We start from the raw sequence: 14,251 nt of genomic DNA, 5'->3' as shown, positions 1-14,251 counted from the left end.
AACACTATGCGTTGTTTAGTTAACACACAAATGATATATTTTTATACTGAGTGTATATTATTTCAAACCAAAATAATTCACTTTTTATAATGTCGGACATTTAACAGAAATGTAACCAAATGCTTATATTTCGGTTGCAAAATATATGTGATATTTCGGTTGCAAAATATATGTGTTAATTGAGTTCACTTTTTTCTTATTTTTTTTTTTGTTAACGCATACGAATTCACTAGCTGTATATATATTAATTTCTATTTAAGGAAAACAAATATAATACATTAATTAATTAATCGGAACAACGATGGAAGTCTGACCTGTTGCGTGACAAATTTAAATAAATAAATAAATAAATATAACTATATGACTTGGATCAGAAACAAGTAGGTAACGTTTTTCACGAATTAAATAAATAATGGAATTATCAGAGTTTTTTGTTTTAATCATTTGAAAAAGTGCGACGTTCGCAATCGTGATTTTTAAAGTTTTTTTAGCGAATATTATTATAATATGTCAGTTTCCAAACAACAGCTTTGTACTAAACCATTGAATCTTTTTGTGTGTGTTTTATTTTATTTCCGTATATCACACAACGATCATTTTTAAATAAATATTATGACTGATAAACTTGGTACTCCGATGTAAGTGAACGCTTTATTTACTGTAACTGACATATGCTTATATATGTCTCGTTACTATAGACATACATGTTTACAAAATATACAGCACGTTCGTGTTTGCAACATCTCTCCGACATTATGACGAATGATTCTAGATGAAATATTAAATATAAGCCCAAGTATTGCAGAAGGTCTACATGCTGGTTTACAGATTTAGACTTTAGTGATAACACAAATGCATCATTTATATATAGAATTTTCAAAACATACAAGAGCAAGAATGTTATTATGTATTGACAAGTTTTATAAAGTTTCATCATAAAGCTTGATATTAATATTAGTATTTCATATTCAATATATTGGTAAATCTAAGCATTTAGAACCACCTTACAATTTTATGACGCAACGCAATTCATAAAAATATGTTGAGTTTTTGTGTGTTTACGAATTTTTGTTGTGTTGTTCTTACACTAAACACAATCATAAGACTATCGCAAAGCTAAAAATAATAACAAGACAATGCTAAATTTTATTGTAATCGATCTGTTTATATAACAAGTATAATTGCTTTTCACGGTTTCTTTGCGGAAATTAATCAATGTTTCGAGCAATAAAATATTTGTTTTAACTTAATATGCTGAAAATCTATCATTTTAAGCGAAGTAACACACAATTGTCATCATCCATCAAATTTAGAGATGTTGACATTTGTAAGCACTATTGCAAGATTTTACGGACAAGGTCTGGTCTTGGATTTGATTGATGGTTTCGAACGATTACTTCTTTCCTAACTTTGCTTAGCATAAAATATTTTATATCTAGACCTATACATTTATTACAGAGTTTAAATTTGACTCATATTTTCTCATTACTTATAATTACAAACAAATAATGCTATGTATACATATAAATACTATATTAGAACAAGAAATGTGTTTGTCAGAAACACTATGTCCCCTTCTGCGCCGCTTTGATTTAGGTTTTTTGAACTTTGACCTTAAAGGAAGACCTTGACCTTTAACCACTCAAAATGTGCAGCTCCATGAGATACACATGCATGCCAAATATGAAGTTGCTATCTTCAATATAGCAAAAGTTATTGCAAAATGTTAAAGTTGGCGCAAACAGACAGACAGACCAACAGACAGGGCAAAAACAATATGTCTCCCACTATAGTGGTGCAGACCAACAGACAGGGCAAAAACAATATGTCTCCCACTATAGTGGTGGGGGACATAAAAATGGATTTATTACATAATCTGACATTAATGGTATTTTGCTAGTCAGGTTATGAAGCTTCTAAAAATCAGTAAATATTGTTACGATGATCAGTACAGCACTTCACTGCCAACATAGTAAGTAGAACACATCATTTGAAAGTTTTGCGTTTATATAAATTAAAAATTGCATACGAAGTTTTAACTGTTGTGAACAATGTGTGTCTTGCTGTGTTTTTTTTAAGTCAATTTAACGGTTTATTGCCGTTGACAGAAAAGACGAGTACTACCGGTATATACAAATGGTTATAACTTATAAAACATTGCGCGTATGAAATCAGCCACGTTAGATTTTAATAAAAAACCTTTGAAAAAAAAGCATTGTCATTGAATCGCTAACAAATCCGTGATCGGTACACTTTTACACCGAATTGGCAGACAAAATAGGCACATTTTATCAATGAAATATATATGTCCGACCAAATTTCTCCCAGATCACAGCGGAATTTGTAAGCCTACGCGGAAGAAATAGGACACCGTTCGGTAACAATGTACGTAAATTATGAGCAAGTTGCGTGCTTTTGGATCGTTGTATATAAATCCATTTAATCTTTAAGTAAACTGCATTGAATGGCAAAATGAATTCACGCCATTCGTTGCCATTAATGTGGCTAATGTATATTGGGAACTTCGAAAAGCGAAAGAAATATTTTACGCGCGACTGGTGCTGTTTTTAAGCGAAGATAAAATGCGTGATCACGAATCAATTATTATTTCGGCATTAGATATTTTGTTCGCACGTTTCGTTTTTCAATTAAATTTTATTGCTTAGTTTTAGAGCTTTATATAGCACAATTTGTAAATACATAATACAGTTTATTATTTGGTTAATTTGCTGTGTTGTGTCTATAGTGCATATTAAACGTCCTATGTTTCTTTTTTTTTGGGGGGGGGGAGGGGGGAGGGGGGACGGGGGACGGGGGGACGGGGGGACGGGGGGGGGCTTCTTTTTAAAAATCAAAATCACTACATGTTCATTCAGTTGAATACATGAATTTCGGTCACTACTGTTAAATTACTAGACTACTTCTTTGCACGTTGTGTTTGTTATGAGAACATCGATTATTTGGTGATTATAGCATAATAATAAGTTTATCGGATGAAAACATAAATGTGAAATAGTCTCCAAAATAGTGTGTGCAATTCTTTAATTACTCATACGCAGTATTTGATTGTTGATTATAGATTGTTGGCCAACTTGTTGTGATATAAACAACAGCATCTGAATTACGAGTCGTAGATATGAAGAAACCGATCGAAACATACACACAACTTATCATTCCTTAAATGAAGAACAGGTATTTATAAGTTTTACAATTATAAAATACAAATAAGTACTATATGTAAAGCACACATAGATCATATTTGATCTATTAATAAAACTGTTATTCTGTTTAAGAAATCAATATCATAGGTATCATTTTTCGGTACAATACGGACATGCAGCTAACGGAGAAATAATAATTATAAAAAAAATGATTGTGATTGGCTACACATGTTGCCTATATTGATAAGTGTTTGTAGAGTTGTTGAACATGTGTGTGCATTTACAATGTTAATATAACGATCAGCCAATAATAAATCTTAATGAGCACAATAAAGAAATTGATAGAAGTTTTAAACTTTATTTTATTGAAAATAAAAATATTTTCTGGACAAGCACCTTCTTTAGATTGTATAGATATGCACTATCAAATAATAATTTATAGTACTTTTAATTAGTTTCAATTTTCGTTTTAAATGCATCACAATTGTTATTTAAGGGTACATTATTAGGGCTCACAAGAGATAAGAGTAGCGACAAGAGATAAGAGTAGCGACAAGAGATGAGCAAAAGCACGAGCTCGTAACGCCGCCCCTTGATTGCTCTGAAGAAAAGTGGGGAAACATAAAAAACATGGAAACTTCCATATGGGCATACGCGTAATTAATACCACGTTTTGAACATTATGCATATTACAGATTATATGACCGAAAGACAAGCGTTCACTTTGAAGTGCTCTCAATGGGTTAATAAATGTATATTCCTAGTATTGATACCAGCTTATACTTTAGCCATTGCTCTTTCATCTACAAAGCTACAAATGCATCAAATGTATAAATCACACGCACGTGACAACGCGTGCTTCAGAAAGGCGAACATGCACACTAATTGCACTTTAGAGATAGACCATTGAACTACGTTATGTACATGTATATACGCATTATATTCAGGCGAAATTGTTACTTATGAACAGCTTCTAGAATTGTACTAATGTACATGTATTTCCAAGAAATCGTTCCCTGTGAATTTGCGACTTTTCTACTCGGGCTTTGCTTAAAGCATTACAGAGAGTTGACTGAATTATATACTAACTTAATTTATAAAATTAAAGTCGCATACACGTGCATCTTTTTTTCAAGATACATGTATGTGAAAAATATGACAATCGTTATTTTGCGAATCTGGTTCTTTCTAAGAAAAACACACACGACTTTTGCAGGAAAGGTGTGTTTACAACGTCAGCTTTACACGTAAAAATAGGTGCAATAATATGCGAGTACAATACCTAAATCAATGTCTTGAACAATAATAGGAGATTAGCATCAGCATCAAATGATGGCAAAGACTAAACTATTCTGTTCAATAATTTTATTTCAGGCTTCGGATAATGGAAAACCAGGTGTTTTTTTTCATTCCGAGTCCACATCTGTAACGGTATCCATCTATCATGATGAACGCGTTTTGTGCACGATTATACCAGAACGCCCAATAAACAAAGTTCTTCTTTACGACCATTGTCAGTTACAGAAAAAACACGTGGGGCAATCGTCTATTACCTTTTAGTGGGTAAGTTTATTATTTCGTAAGTTGGTTCTTTGGGATTTTTTCACTTTTATTGGCTTTGCTGTAGGTGAATCCTGTTTATAGCAAAAAATATTGTGTGACGTATTTCATTTGCTTCGTTTTTTTACACAGCAACATAAATATATCCTCTGCAATGTAGCACATTTCAGTAAATAACAAAAGCATGTGGAGTTTTGCGCAGAGGAAGTCCTATTAGCGAAGTGGTTGGTACACGCGTTTCTCACCTAGGCGACGCGGGTTTAATCTCAGTTCCGGTGCTCGTGAGTTTGGCTGCTGGCCATCAAATCGAACAGGAGGGATTTCCTCCGGGTACTCCGTCATACAATGCCCCGCCTAAAGAAGTCCTCGTCAAAACGATTTCTTTATTACAAACTAAATAGCTTGAAATCTTAGCTCTAATAAAATTCGTACCAAATATAAAAAAATCATGTGTCAAGCAAAATTAATTCGCTATAATTTGTACTCAGTTATTTAAGGTTATAAAAATAAATTCGAAACATGCGCTATATATCTATGTGCGATGTTTAACGGTATCTTTATACGAATGTATTTATATGACTGTTCAATAGTAAAACACGCCAAATTAAATTTATACAGATCATGAAATATGAGTTTTAATAATATTTCGGCGATAATGTTAAAAATAATTCAGCGATAAGTTTGTCAGATTGTCGAGTATGTGTGAGGGACGAACTTGAAGTACATAGTCCGAGTCAACATTTGCTCATTAATAGACCCACCTGTTCTGACCTAAATATGCAAAAGGCGTGGAAACACACGTTATCATGTCTGGTATACGCATTAACAGCGCAACATTTTCAGTATACAAACATGATAAATGCGAATTTTATTCCGCTCGTCAGTCGACATTTCTTTTATACAAGAAACATCTTGGTACATTTAAAATGCATTAATTTGCAAGCTGATATCACGAGTGTAACGCAAATGTTTCGTATCACCATTGCTTATAACCGGTGATAAGATAGCTTGCTGGAATCCGGGAGGCATCCGGGTAAAAGACAATTATAACAGAACTTATTAGTGGTTGTTTTCGAGGTAAAGAAACACTACATATTTATAAATAATAATGAAGAGTTTATGTTTGGTAAAATCGGTACACTGACATTTTGAACAGAATTTATTGATGAACAATGCTATGATTTATAAAATTATAATACGTACAACCAGAAACTGCTTTCAGGAGCTGTGAACGATCAACGTATTAGTATTAAATACAATTACACTGTTAATTACCCTATGGTTTGGGTACTTATAGTTTGCCTTGTTTTATTGAAAATACAAACAAATCGACAGACATTTAACCTTTTTATCTACTGCTTGTATTACATTACTTACTAGTATAACTGTTGGGCGATTTTTTGCCCGATAGTTTTTTACTGAATTTTCAATAAAACTAATTCTCTATGAATCATATCGGATAAATAATTGAGAATTACGTTTTTCTGTTTAATAAAACTACGTTTCTTATGGAGTGTGACATGTTACTACTGTCTTAAGCAAGTTCAAAATGAAGAGCACTGTATGCACTTAGTCATAAACCGTACTGAAATTATTAAACATTCACAGAAGCGAATGCATTAGTGTATTCCTTTAAACCCATATTGAATTCCCTTTCCACAACGCTTGAGGGGTTAACTATGAGATCGTTATAACGCATAGCGTTTAGAAATCGTAAGCAGTTAAAGGGGCCTTTTCACGTTTGGGTAAATTGACAAAATTGAAAAAAGAAAGTTGTTTCAGATTCGCAAATTTTCGTTTTAGTTATGATATTTGTGTGGAAACAGTAATACTGAACATTAACCATGCCCTAATATAGCTTTTATATGCATCTTTTGACGATTTAAAAACCTCAAAATTATAAAGCGTTGCAACGCGAAAGGATTGAATAATTTTGAGAGTTCTGTTGGTGTCGTTCAATTTTGTGAAACTACGAAGATTGCTTATATGAAATACATCGCTCATACATATTTGGCAGGATAGCCGAGCGGTCCAATTGGTTTTTACTCCAGGACTCCAGGGGTCCGTGGTTCGAGCCCCGATGGGTATTACTTTTTTTTCTTTATTTACTTTTATTCTTGATTTTATATTGGATTTTTTAGATCCAATGTTTACATTTACCAATATAAAGCATTTAATGACAAACTTCAAAACATGCCAAAATCTGTGAAAAAGCCCCTTTAAGGTACGTACAAATCCAATATAAAAGTTAAGATCTGGAATATGTTTGGAACTGTTCTTGGAAACAACCACTTGCTATATAGGTGTCTGGTAAACGAGCCTCGTGTAATTGTTGCGCAACTGCACGAGATAAGCTTCAGTAGAGAGCACGAAATGCACGTGCTTGGAATGTTTGTCTGAAGAAGTAGATATTACGCGTCTGTTTTTCAGATCGGGTTCTTGGATTATCGCAAGATGTTAGTCTGTTTCTAATGTACACCGATCGTTATTCCAGAGAATGAGTTCAACTGATTACAGCAATAGCAAACAAAGCCAATAATACTGCGCAATATAAATCAAGTATATTGTGCCTCGTGTCTCGAAATGAAATACATGTAGTAGCCCCACCCTTAAACTTATATACTTATTATGACAAGTTTCCTTTTTTTGAATTACACAAATACATTTGGATAGAGTCTGATCAGAGTCCAATCAGCCTTAATTAGACTTGTTTAACCCTTTGCATGCTGGGAAATTTGTCGTCTGCAAAAATGTCGTCTGCTGAATTTCTAAAATTAGCATTTTCTTCGATTTTTTTTCAAAGAATACTATCAGAATAGCAAACAGTTTGGATCCAGATGAGACGCCACGTTCTGTGGCGTCTCATCTGGATCCAAACTGTTTGCAAAGGCCTTCACAACTCGGTTCCCGCACTGTAAGGGTTAAAGAATTTAGTATTTTTGAAAAAAGTCATTATATTAAACAAGAGATTGCCAAGCAATATTGTCCCCTACCGGTGATACTCCACCATTGTTAGTAAAAAAAAAATTAAATTATTTTTGCCATAGCAACCAGAATTCTTGACGTAGGAACAAAATAAAACTAGAGCTTTGTCACAGACGTGACGAATACCCCCACGTGCCGCATTGACACATAATATTTTGCATGTCGTCTTCACAAAAAACAGCGGACACCATGCTCAATTTTTTTAAACGCACTAAGTGACCCCTTGACCTAGTTTTTGACCCAAAGCCCATGTTCAAACTTGGCCTTAAGATCATCTCCATAAAACTTCTGACCAAGTTTGGTGAAGATCGGATGTAAACTACTTGAATTAGAGAGTGGACACCATGCTGAATGTTAAAAAACGCACTAAGTGACCCCGTGACCTAGTTTTAGGCCCGGAATGGCCCATGTTCAAACTTGTCCTAGAGATCATTTAGATAAAACTTGTGACCAAGTTTGGTGAGGATTGTGTGAAAACTACGAATTAGAGAGCGGACAACATGGGTGAGGTTTAAAACGCACTAAGATACCCCGTGACCTAGCTTTTGACCCGGCATGACCCATATTCAAACTTGACCTAGACATCATCTAGATACAACTTCTGACCAAGTTTGGTGAAGATTGGATGAAAACTACTTGAATTCGAGAGCGGACTGCATTGTGATGTTTAAAACGCACTAAGTGACACCGTGACCTTGTTTTTTACCCGGCATGACCCATATTCAAACTTGCCCCAGACATTATCAAGATACAACTTCTGACAAATTTTGGTGAAGATTGGATAAAAACGACTTGAATTAGAGAGCGGAAAACACGGTGAGGTTTAAAACACACTAAGTGACCCCGTGACCTAGTTTTTGACCCGGCATGGCCCATGTTCGAACTTGACCTACACATCATCTAGTTACATCTGACCAAGTGTGGTGAAGATCGGATTTAAACTACTTGAAATAGAGAGCGGACACCATGCTCAATGTGTAAAACGTACTAAGTGACCCTGTGACCTAGTTTTTTATCTGGCATGGCCCTTGTTCGAACTTGGCCTTCAGATCATCTAGATAAAATTTCTGACCAAGTTTGGTGAAGATCGGATGAAAACTACTTGAATAAGAGAGAGGACACCATGCTAAATGTTAAAAAACGCACTAAGTGACCCCGTGACCTAGTTTTTGATCTGGCATGGCCCATGTTCGAACTTGGCCTTCAGATCATCTAGATAAAACTTCTGACCAAGTTTGGGGAAGATCGGATGAAAACTTCTTGAATTAGAGAGCGGACACTTAATACGGACCGACCGACAGACCGACCGACAAGTTCACTCCTATATACCCCCCTAAACTTCGTTTGTGGGGGTATAATGACGTGCATAATCTCCATATTGCCATCTATCTGTGTTTCAAGTTTCATGAAAAAATATGAAGAACTTTTAAAGTTATCGCAGGATCCAGAACAGTGTGACGGACAGACAGACTAACAGACGGAGCGCAAACCATAAGTCCCCTCCGGTTTCACCGGTAGGAGACAACTATCACAAAACTGTAACAAAACTGTCACACTAAGTCAAAACGACCATTCTAACCGGTTGTCCTAATTGTATGTCCCGTTTTGACGTGTGTTTGCTGAACGGCGTGACAAATTGTATGACATCTGAACTGTTCACTGTTTGCCATTGTTAGATGGACATTGCGATGCTATGAAAGAAATTTCTTTATAAATTACAAACTGCACGCGGAGCTTGTATTGATCTTCGATAGTGAGGCAACAGCGTCACGTGTAAAATGTTATAAAGACATCATCTGTGTTGTAACGTGTGCAATTTCAAAGCACATGGCACATACCTCACTCTTGAGAACAGCAGTCATAATTCAAGATTGTTAAATGAGCATGGTATATAATTTAAAGTCACGTGTGGTTTGTTGTCATCGACTATCGTCGGACACTTTGGTAAAGTTGAAATCTGTTGCAAATGCTCGATCATACTTGCCGCTATTCTCTGAAATTCACGACATTATCTCGGAAATTGCCATGGTTGTCACGGAAATTGCCGAGTCATTTACGCAAATTCCAAGACTTCAAGAACATTATGAAATCGATCACCATTTTTTGCGGAGATTCAATCACGGGCATTTCCGAAGCATTGCGTAAATTTACGAGCTACGATGCCCGATCAATATCACACTAATACGGAGATAATAGGCTTTACTAAGTTTGACATTTGCATCGCCATTTAAGAATGATACATGTATGTACATGGCTTAAGATTATCAAAACAAGGTCTTAGTTGCCATGTAATGCTTGCACTGTGCACGTATTTATAGACATTCTGAATTTAAGTATAATTCAAAGGGTGAGAGACGAGAATGTTACAAGTTAAGAAAATCATTAAAGTAAAAGAATATTCTTCAAAAACGCACACGACGTAAAAATCAGTTTATTCGGTAGAACGTCCCCTTAATTTGAATCGTTGAATCATCTGTACTACTTTATTTTTTATATAGTTTTTATGCTTAATTACTTTCATCAACACGAGGACGCATATTGCCAAACGTGCTAACGCATTAAGCGACTCAAAACTCGAGGAATTATGCATGATTGCTTCCTGTTTAATGCAAAAAAGCTGACGTCACATCCGGTACATGAGCACAGACCAGTGCTAGAGAATATTCGTGCCCATCAACATCAGTCTGCGAACAGTCGATACTATAATCAATTGCTTTTAATGCCGCTTTAAACTCACAAAATACAGCAATCAAAACTGAACTCATGCGTGTTAAAGCACAAAATAACAATCGAAAATCGAAATCCCCTTTTTATTTGCACGATGACGAAATATTGTTATATGCCCCTGGGAACTATTCTCCAATCTCGCGGTTTGGTTTGGCCAATCAATTCACTGAATTCACCGAATTCACAATAAATTCTATCAAATGCCCACGTGAGAGAAACGCAGTATATAATTTCCCTCATTACAATGTTTCTTCACGGTCGAAATGTTGTATTTGCATAAAACCGGTGGTCATCGACGGTCAAAGTCGCCCTGCTCGTGGATATGAAAACGCCTTTGGGAGTTTGCGTATTCATTAACCGCCGTAAAGTCCCGGTTCTAATCTGCCTTAATTGAAAGATAACTGCCTTGTTTTGTGCCGAGGGACCTCGTTATTACGATAGTATCAAACCTTTTCCCTACTGCAGTTTCTATTGCAGCGTCGGTTCATAAATACAATTGAAATTGATTAGTGTTTTAATTTCCAGCAATTTAAAACAATCCATAACTGTGGAAAGTGATCAAAAGTCTTGTGGGATTATTTACGTAAACAGAGTTTAAGCAAGTTTCTAACACGGATATAACATCTAATAGTAACTTGAAACATTTTCATAATTGTTTAGTTCTTGCTGTCGAACTCGGAGTAACTTGTCTGAGAATGCCTGTCAGAGCGCGCCATTAAAAGCCATAAAAGCCTACAGCGGATAAGTAAGCACTACGACTAGCATACTACGCGAGTAACATGTAATGCTTTTGTTGTTGTTTTTAATTGATGTTGTCATCTTTTCGATACAGTAAAAAATCACCCAAGACTGCCAATATACACGTATACCACTGGGTGCAATAAAAGACTCAAATATGTCAATAATAAGACAGTGGTCCGTTTCTAGATCAGCGTGAAAAAAAAAGTTTTTCAAGTACGTGAAACAACCCCTCCTCCTTTAGTACGAGTACATGCATACACTGCCTTCACAGGCCGACCCATCGTGTTTATATGTCTCGCCTACCATAATGCACCGTTCCAGCCCGGCGTCATCCATCATCGGCTGACAGTAATACCATCGGGTCTCTACGTTTTGTCTGCATACATTATTTCCATCTATCTTGTCGTTATCCTCGTAATACTAAGGTAGAGCCACCAACAGTTTGAATTAAGTGTTGTTATTCATTTCCCTACATGAATACATTTAATGCACTCATACGTGAACAATCAATTTGGATCACACGTGACGAATACGCTAAAACACTTCTGGTGTCCTTGGGATTAAAAACGAACTGCATACAACTACATAATTGTTTTAACGATATTCAACTTACATGTGTGCAAACATTCTATGATCGTTGTCGCGTCTATGTAGTAACCCCCGCACAAGACGCAGATAACGTGTGGGTTCACTTCCGGTACGCGCAGCCGTTTCCGGCCTTCCATGCTGCCGGTGCTACTGTCCAGCTGAAATAAACAAAGTGAACCATAAAGTTGCACGAGATGTATTTACTATTAAATGATGCATCTTTTCTTACTCAAATATTAGTATAATACGAGACATTTCGTTTCTGGCAAATATATAACTACGTACTCTTTTACTCGCATAAACTTCGACGTATTCTCGTATTGGAATACTATAAAATATGTCGACAAATTTACTTCTAACTCTTGTAGTAGAAATCGACGTATTCTCTTAATCGCTTATAAGTTGACGTTTTCAAAAAAGTAATATATAATTAATGAAAATTTAGACACGTCATAAACGTGTTAGGAAAATTATATTTGACCCAAACGACTGCATCCGTTAATTAATTTGGGCACATCCCGCTCATCTCATTGTTTTAGAATTGAAGATAGGTGGCAGGCAACGTGCTTTCGGTCATTGCCACTGACTAAAACACAATTATGTGGGTGTGAGAAATATAACAGATTATAGAGAATCACAAAATAACAAAAACGAACCGGCTATTGAAACTTTAATTTGTAACATTTTCACCTACAAAAGAAAACAAGAGCACCGCCTTGCGGGTGCAGACCGCTCATCTATTTTCTTTTTAAAGGTGAAGGGACTCTCATTTTCAATCACAAAGGAGGGAGGAGTGGAGTGAAGAGGGGTGTATAGTGTGGGGTTGTGGACATTTATTACATTATCTTCCAAAAAAGCGAAAAAAAAAAAAAAAAAAAAAAAATCGGGGGGGGGGGGTATAGTGTGAGGGTGTGGTGATAATTTGTGAGATGATCTTAAAAAAAAAAAAAAAAAAAAAAAAAAAAAAATCAAAAAAAAAATTTGGGGGGGGGGGGTGGGGGGGTGGGGTGGGGGTATAGTGTGAGGGTGTGGTGGTCATTTGTGAGATGATCTTATAAAAAAAAAAAAAAAAAAAAAAAATTAGGGGGGGGGCGGAGGGGGGGAGGGGGGGGAGGGCACGGGGGATGGTTTGGGTGAAGTCTATTGTGGTATGTCAGGTAAGAGTAGTTTCATCAAAGTATCAATCAAATCTAATCATAAATAAAGAAGTTATGGCAATTTTAGCAAAATTTAATAATTTGACCTTGAGAGTCAAGGTCATTCAAAGGTCAAAGTAAAATTCAAGTTGCCAGGTACAGTAACCTCATGATAGCATGTAAGTATTTGAAGTTTGAAAGCAATAGCCTTGATACTTCGAGTGGATCGAAACACAAAATTTAACCATATATTAAAAGTTACTAAGTCAAAAAAGGGCCATAATTCCGTAACAATGACAACCAGAGTTATGCAACTTGTCCTTTTACTGTACCCTTATGATAGTTTGTGAGTGTTCCAAGTATGAAAGCAATATCTATGATACTTTAGGGGTAAAGTGACCAAAACATAAATCTTAACCAAATTTTCAATTTTCTAAGTATAAAGGGCCCATAATTCCGTCCAAATGCCAGTCAGAGTTACATAACTTTGCCTGCACCGTCCCCTTATGATAGTTCATAAATCTTGCAAGTATGAAAGCAATAGCTTTGATACTGTAGGAATAAAGTGGACCTAAACACAAAACTTAATCAAATTTTCAATTTTCTAAGTATAAAAAGGGCACATAATTCTGTCAAAATGCCAGTCAGAGTTACATTACTTTGCCTGCACAGTCCCCTTATGATAGTTAGTAAGTGTTGCAAGTATGAAAGCAATAGCTTTGATGCTTAAGGAATAAAATGGACCTAAACACAAAACTTAACCAAAATTGTCAATTTTCTAAGTATAAAAAGGGCACATAATTCTGTCAAAATGCATGCCAGAGTTATCTAACTTTGCCTGCCCAGTCCCCTCATGATAGTAAGTAAGTGTACCAAGTTTGAATGCAATAGCATTGATACTTACTGAGAAAAGTGGAACTAAACGCAAAACTTAACCAAAATTTGCAATTTTTTAAGTACAAAAAGGGCACATAATTCTGTCAAAATGCACGCCAGAGTTATCTAACTTTGCCTGCCTAGTCCCCTCATGATAGTAAGTAAGTGTACCAAGTTTGAATGCAATAGCATTGATACTTTCTGAGAAAAGTGGACCTAAACGCAAAACTTAACCGGACGCCGACGCCAACGCCAACGCCAACGCCAACGCCAACGCCAACGCCGACGCCAAGGTGATGACAATAGCTCATAATTTTTTTTCAAAAAATAGATGAGCTAAAAAAAAGGCAGATAACTTGTCTTAACGTTGCTAAATCATTGATTTTAACGCTTCATTCAATTATCGTTTTTTAAGTCTGCCTGCAAAGTCGCCGACTGTCAACGCGATTATCCAGCAGAAATATAAATGAGTATCGG

General features: G+C 35.7%; 1 protein-coding gene across 2 annotated transcripts in view; it reads right to left on the bottom strand.

Annotated features, from left to right (window-relative positions):
- LOC127862067 (uncharacterized) overlaps positions 1-14,251 on the bottom strand; it is a 90,954-nt gene that overhangs the window by 40,086 nt on the left and 36,617 nt on the right. For both annotated transcript variants that reach the window (XM_052401014.1, XM_052401013.1), the window contains exon 2: positions 11,788-11,920. In XM_052401014.1, coding sequence (XP_052256974.1) covers positions 11,788-11,899 — 112 coding nt within the window. In that variant the 5' untranslated portion in view covers positions 11,900-11,920. The remainder of the gene's footprint in view (positions 1-11,787; positions 11,921-14,251) is intronic.

The sequence above is a fragment of the Dreissena polymorpha genome, chromosome 16 (assembly GCF_020536995.1).
Source record: "Dreissena polymorpha isolate Duluth1 chromosome 16, UMN_Dpol_1.0, whole genome shotgun sequence".
NCBI classification, from domain to species: Eukaryota; Metazoa; Mollusca; class Bivalvia; order Myida; family Dreissenidae; genus Dreissena; species Dreissena polymorpha.
Note: the sequence above shows the minus strand (reverse complement) of the source record. Positions and strands in the feature narration are given on the sequence as shown.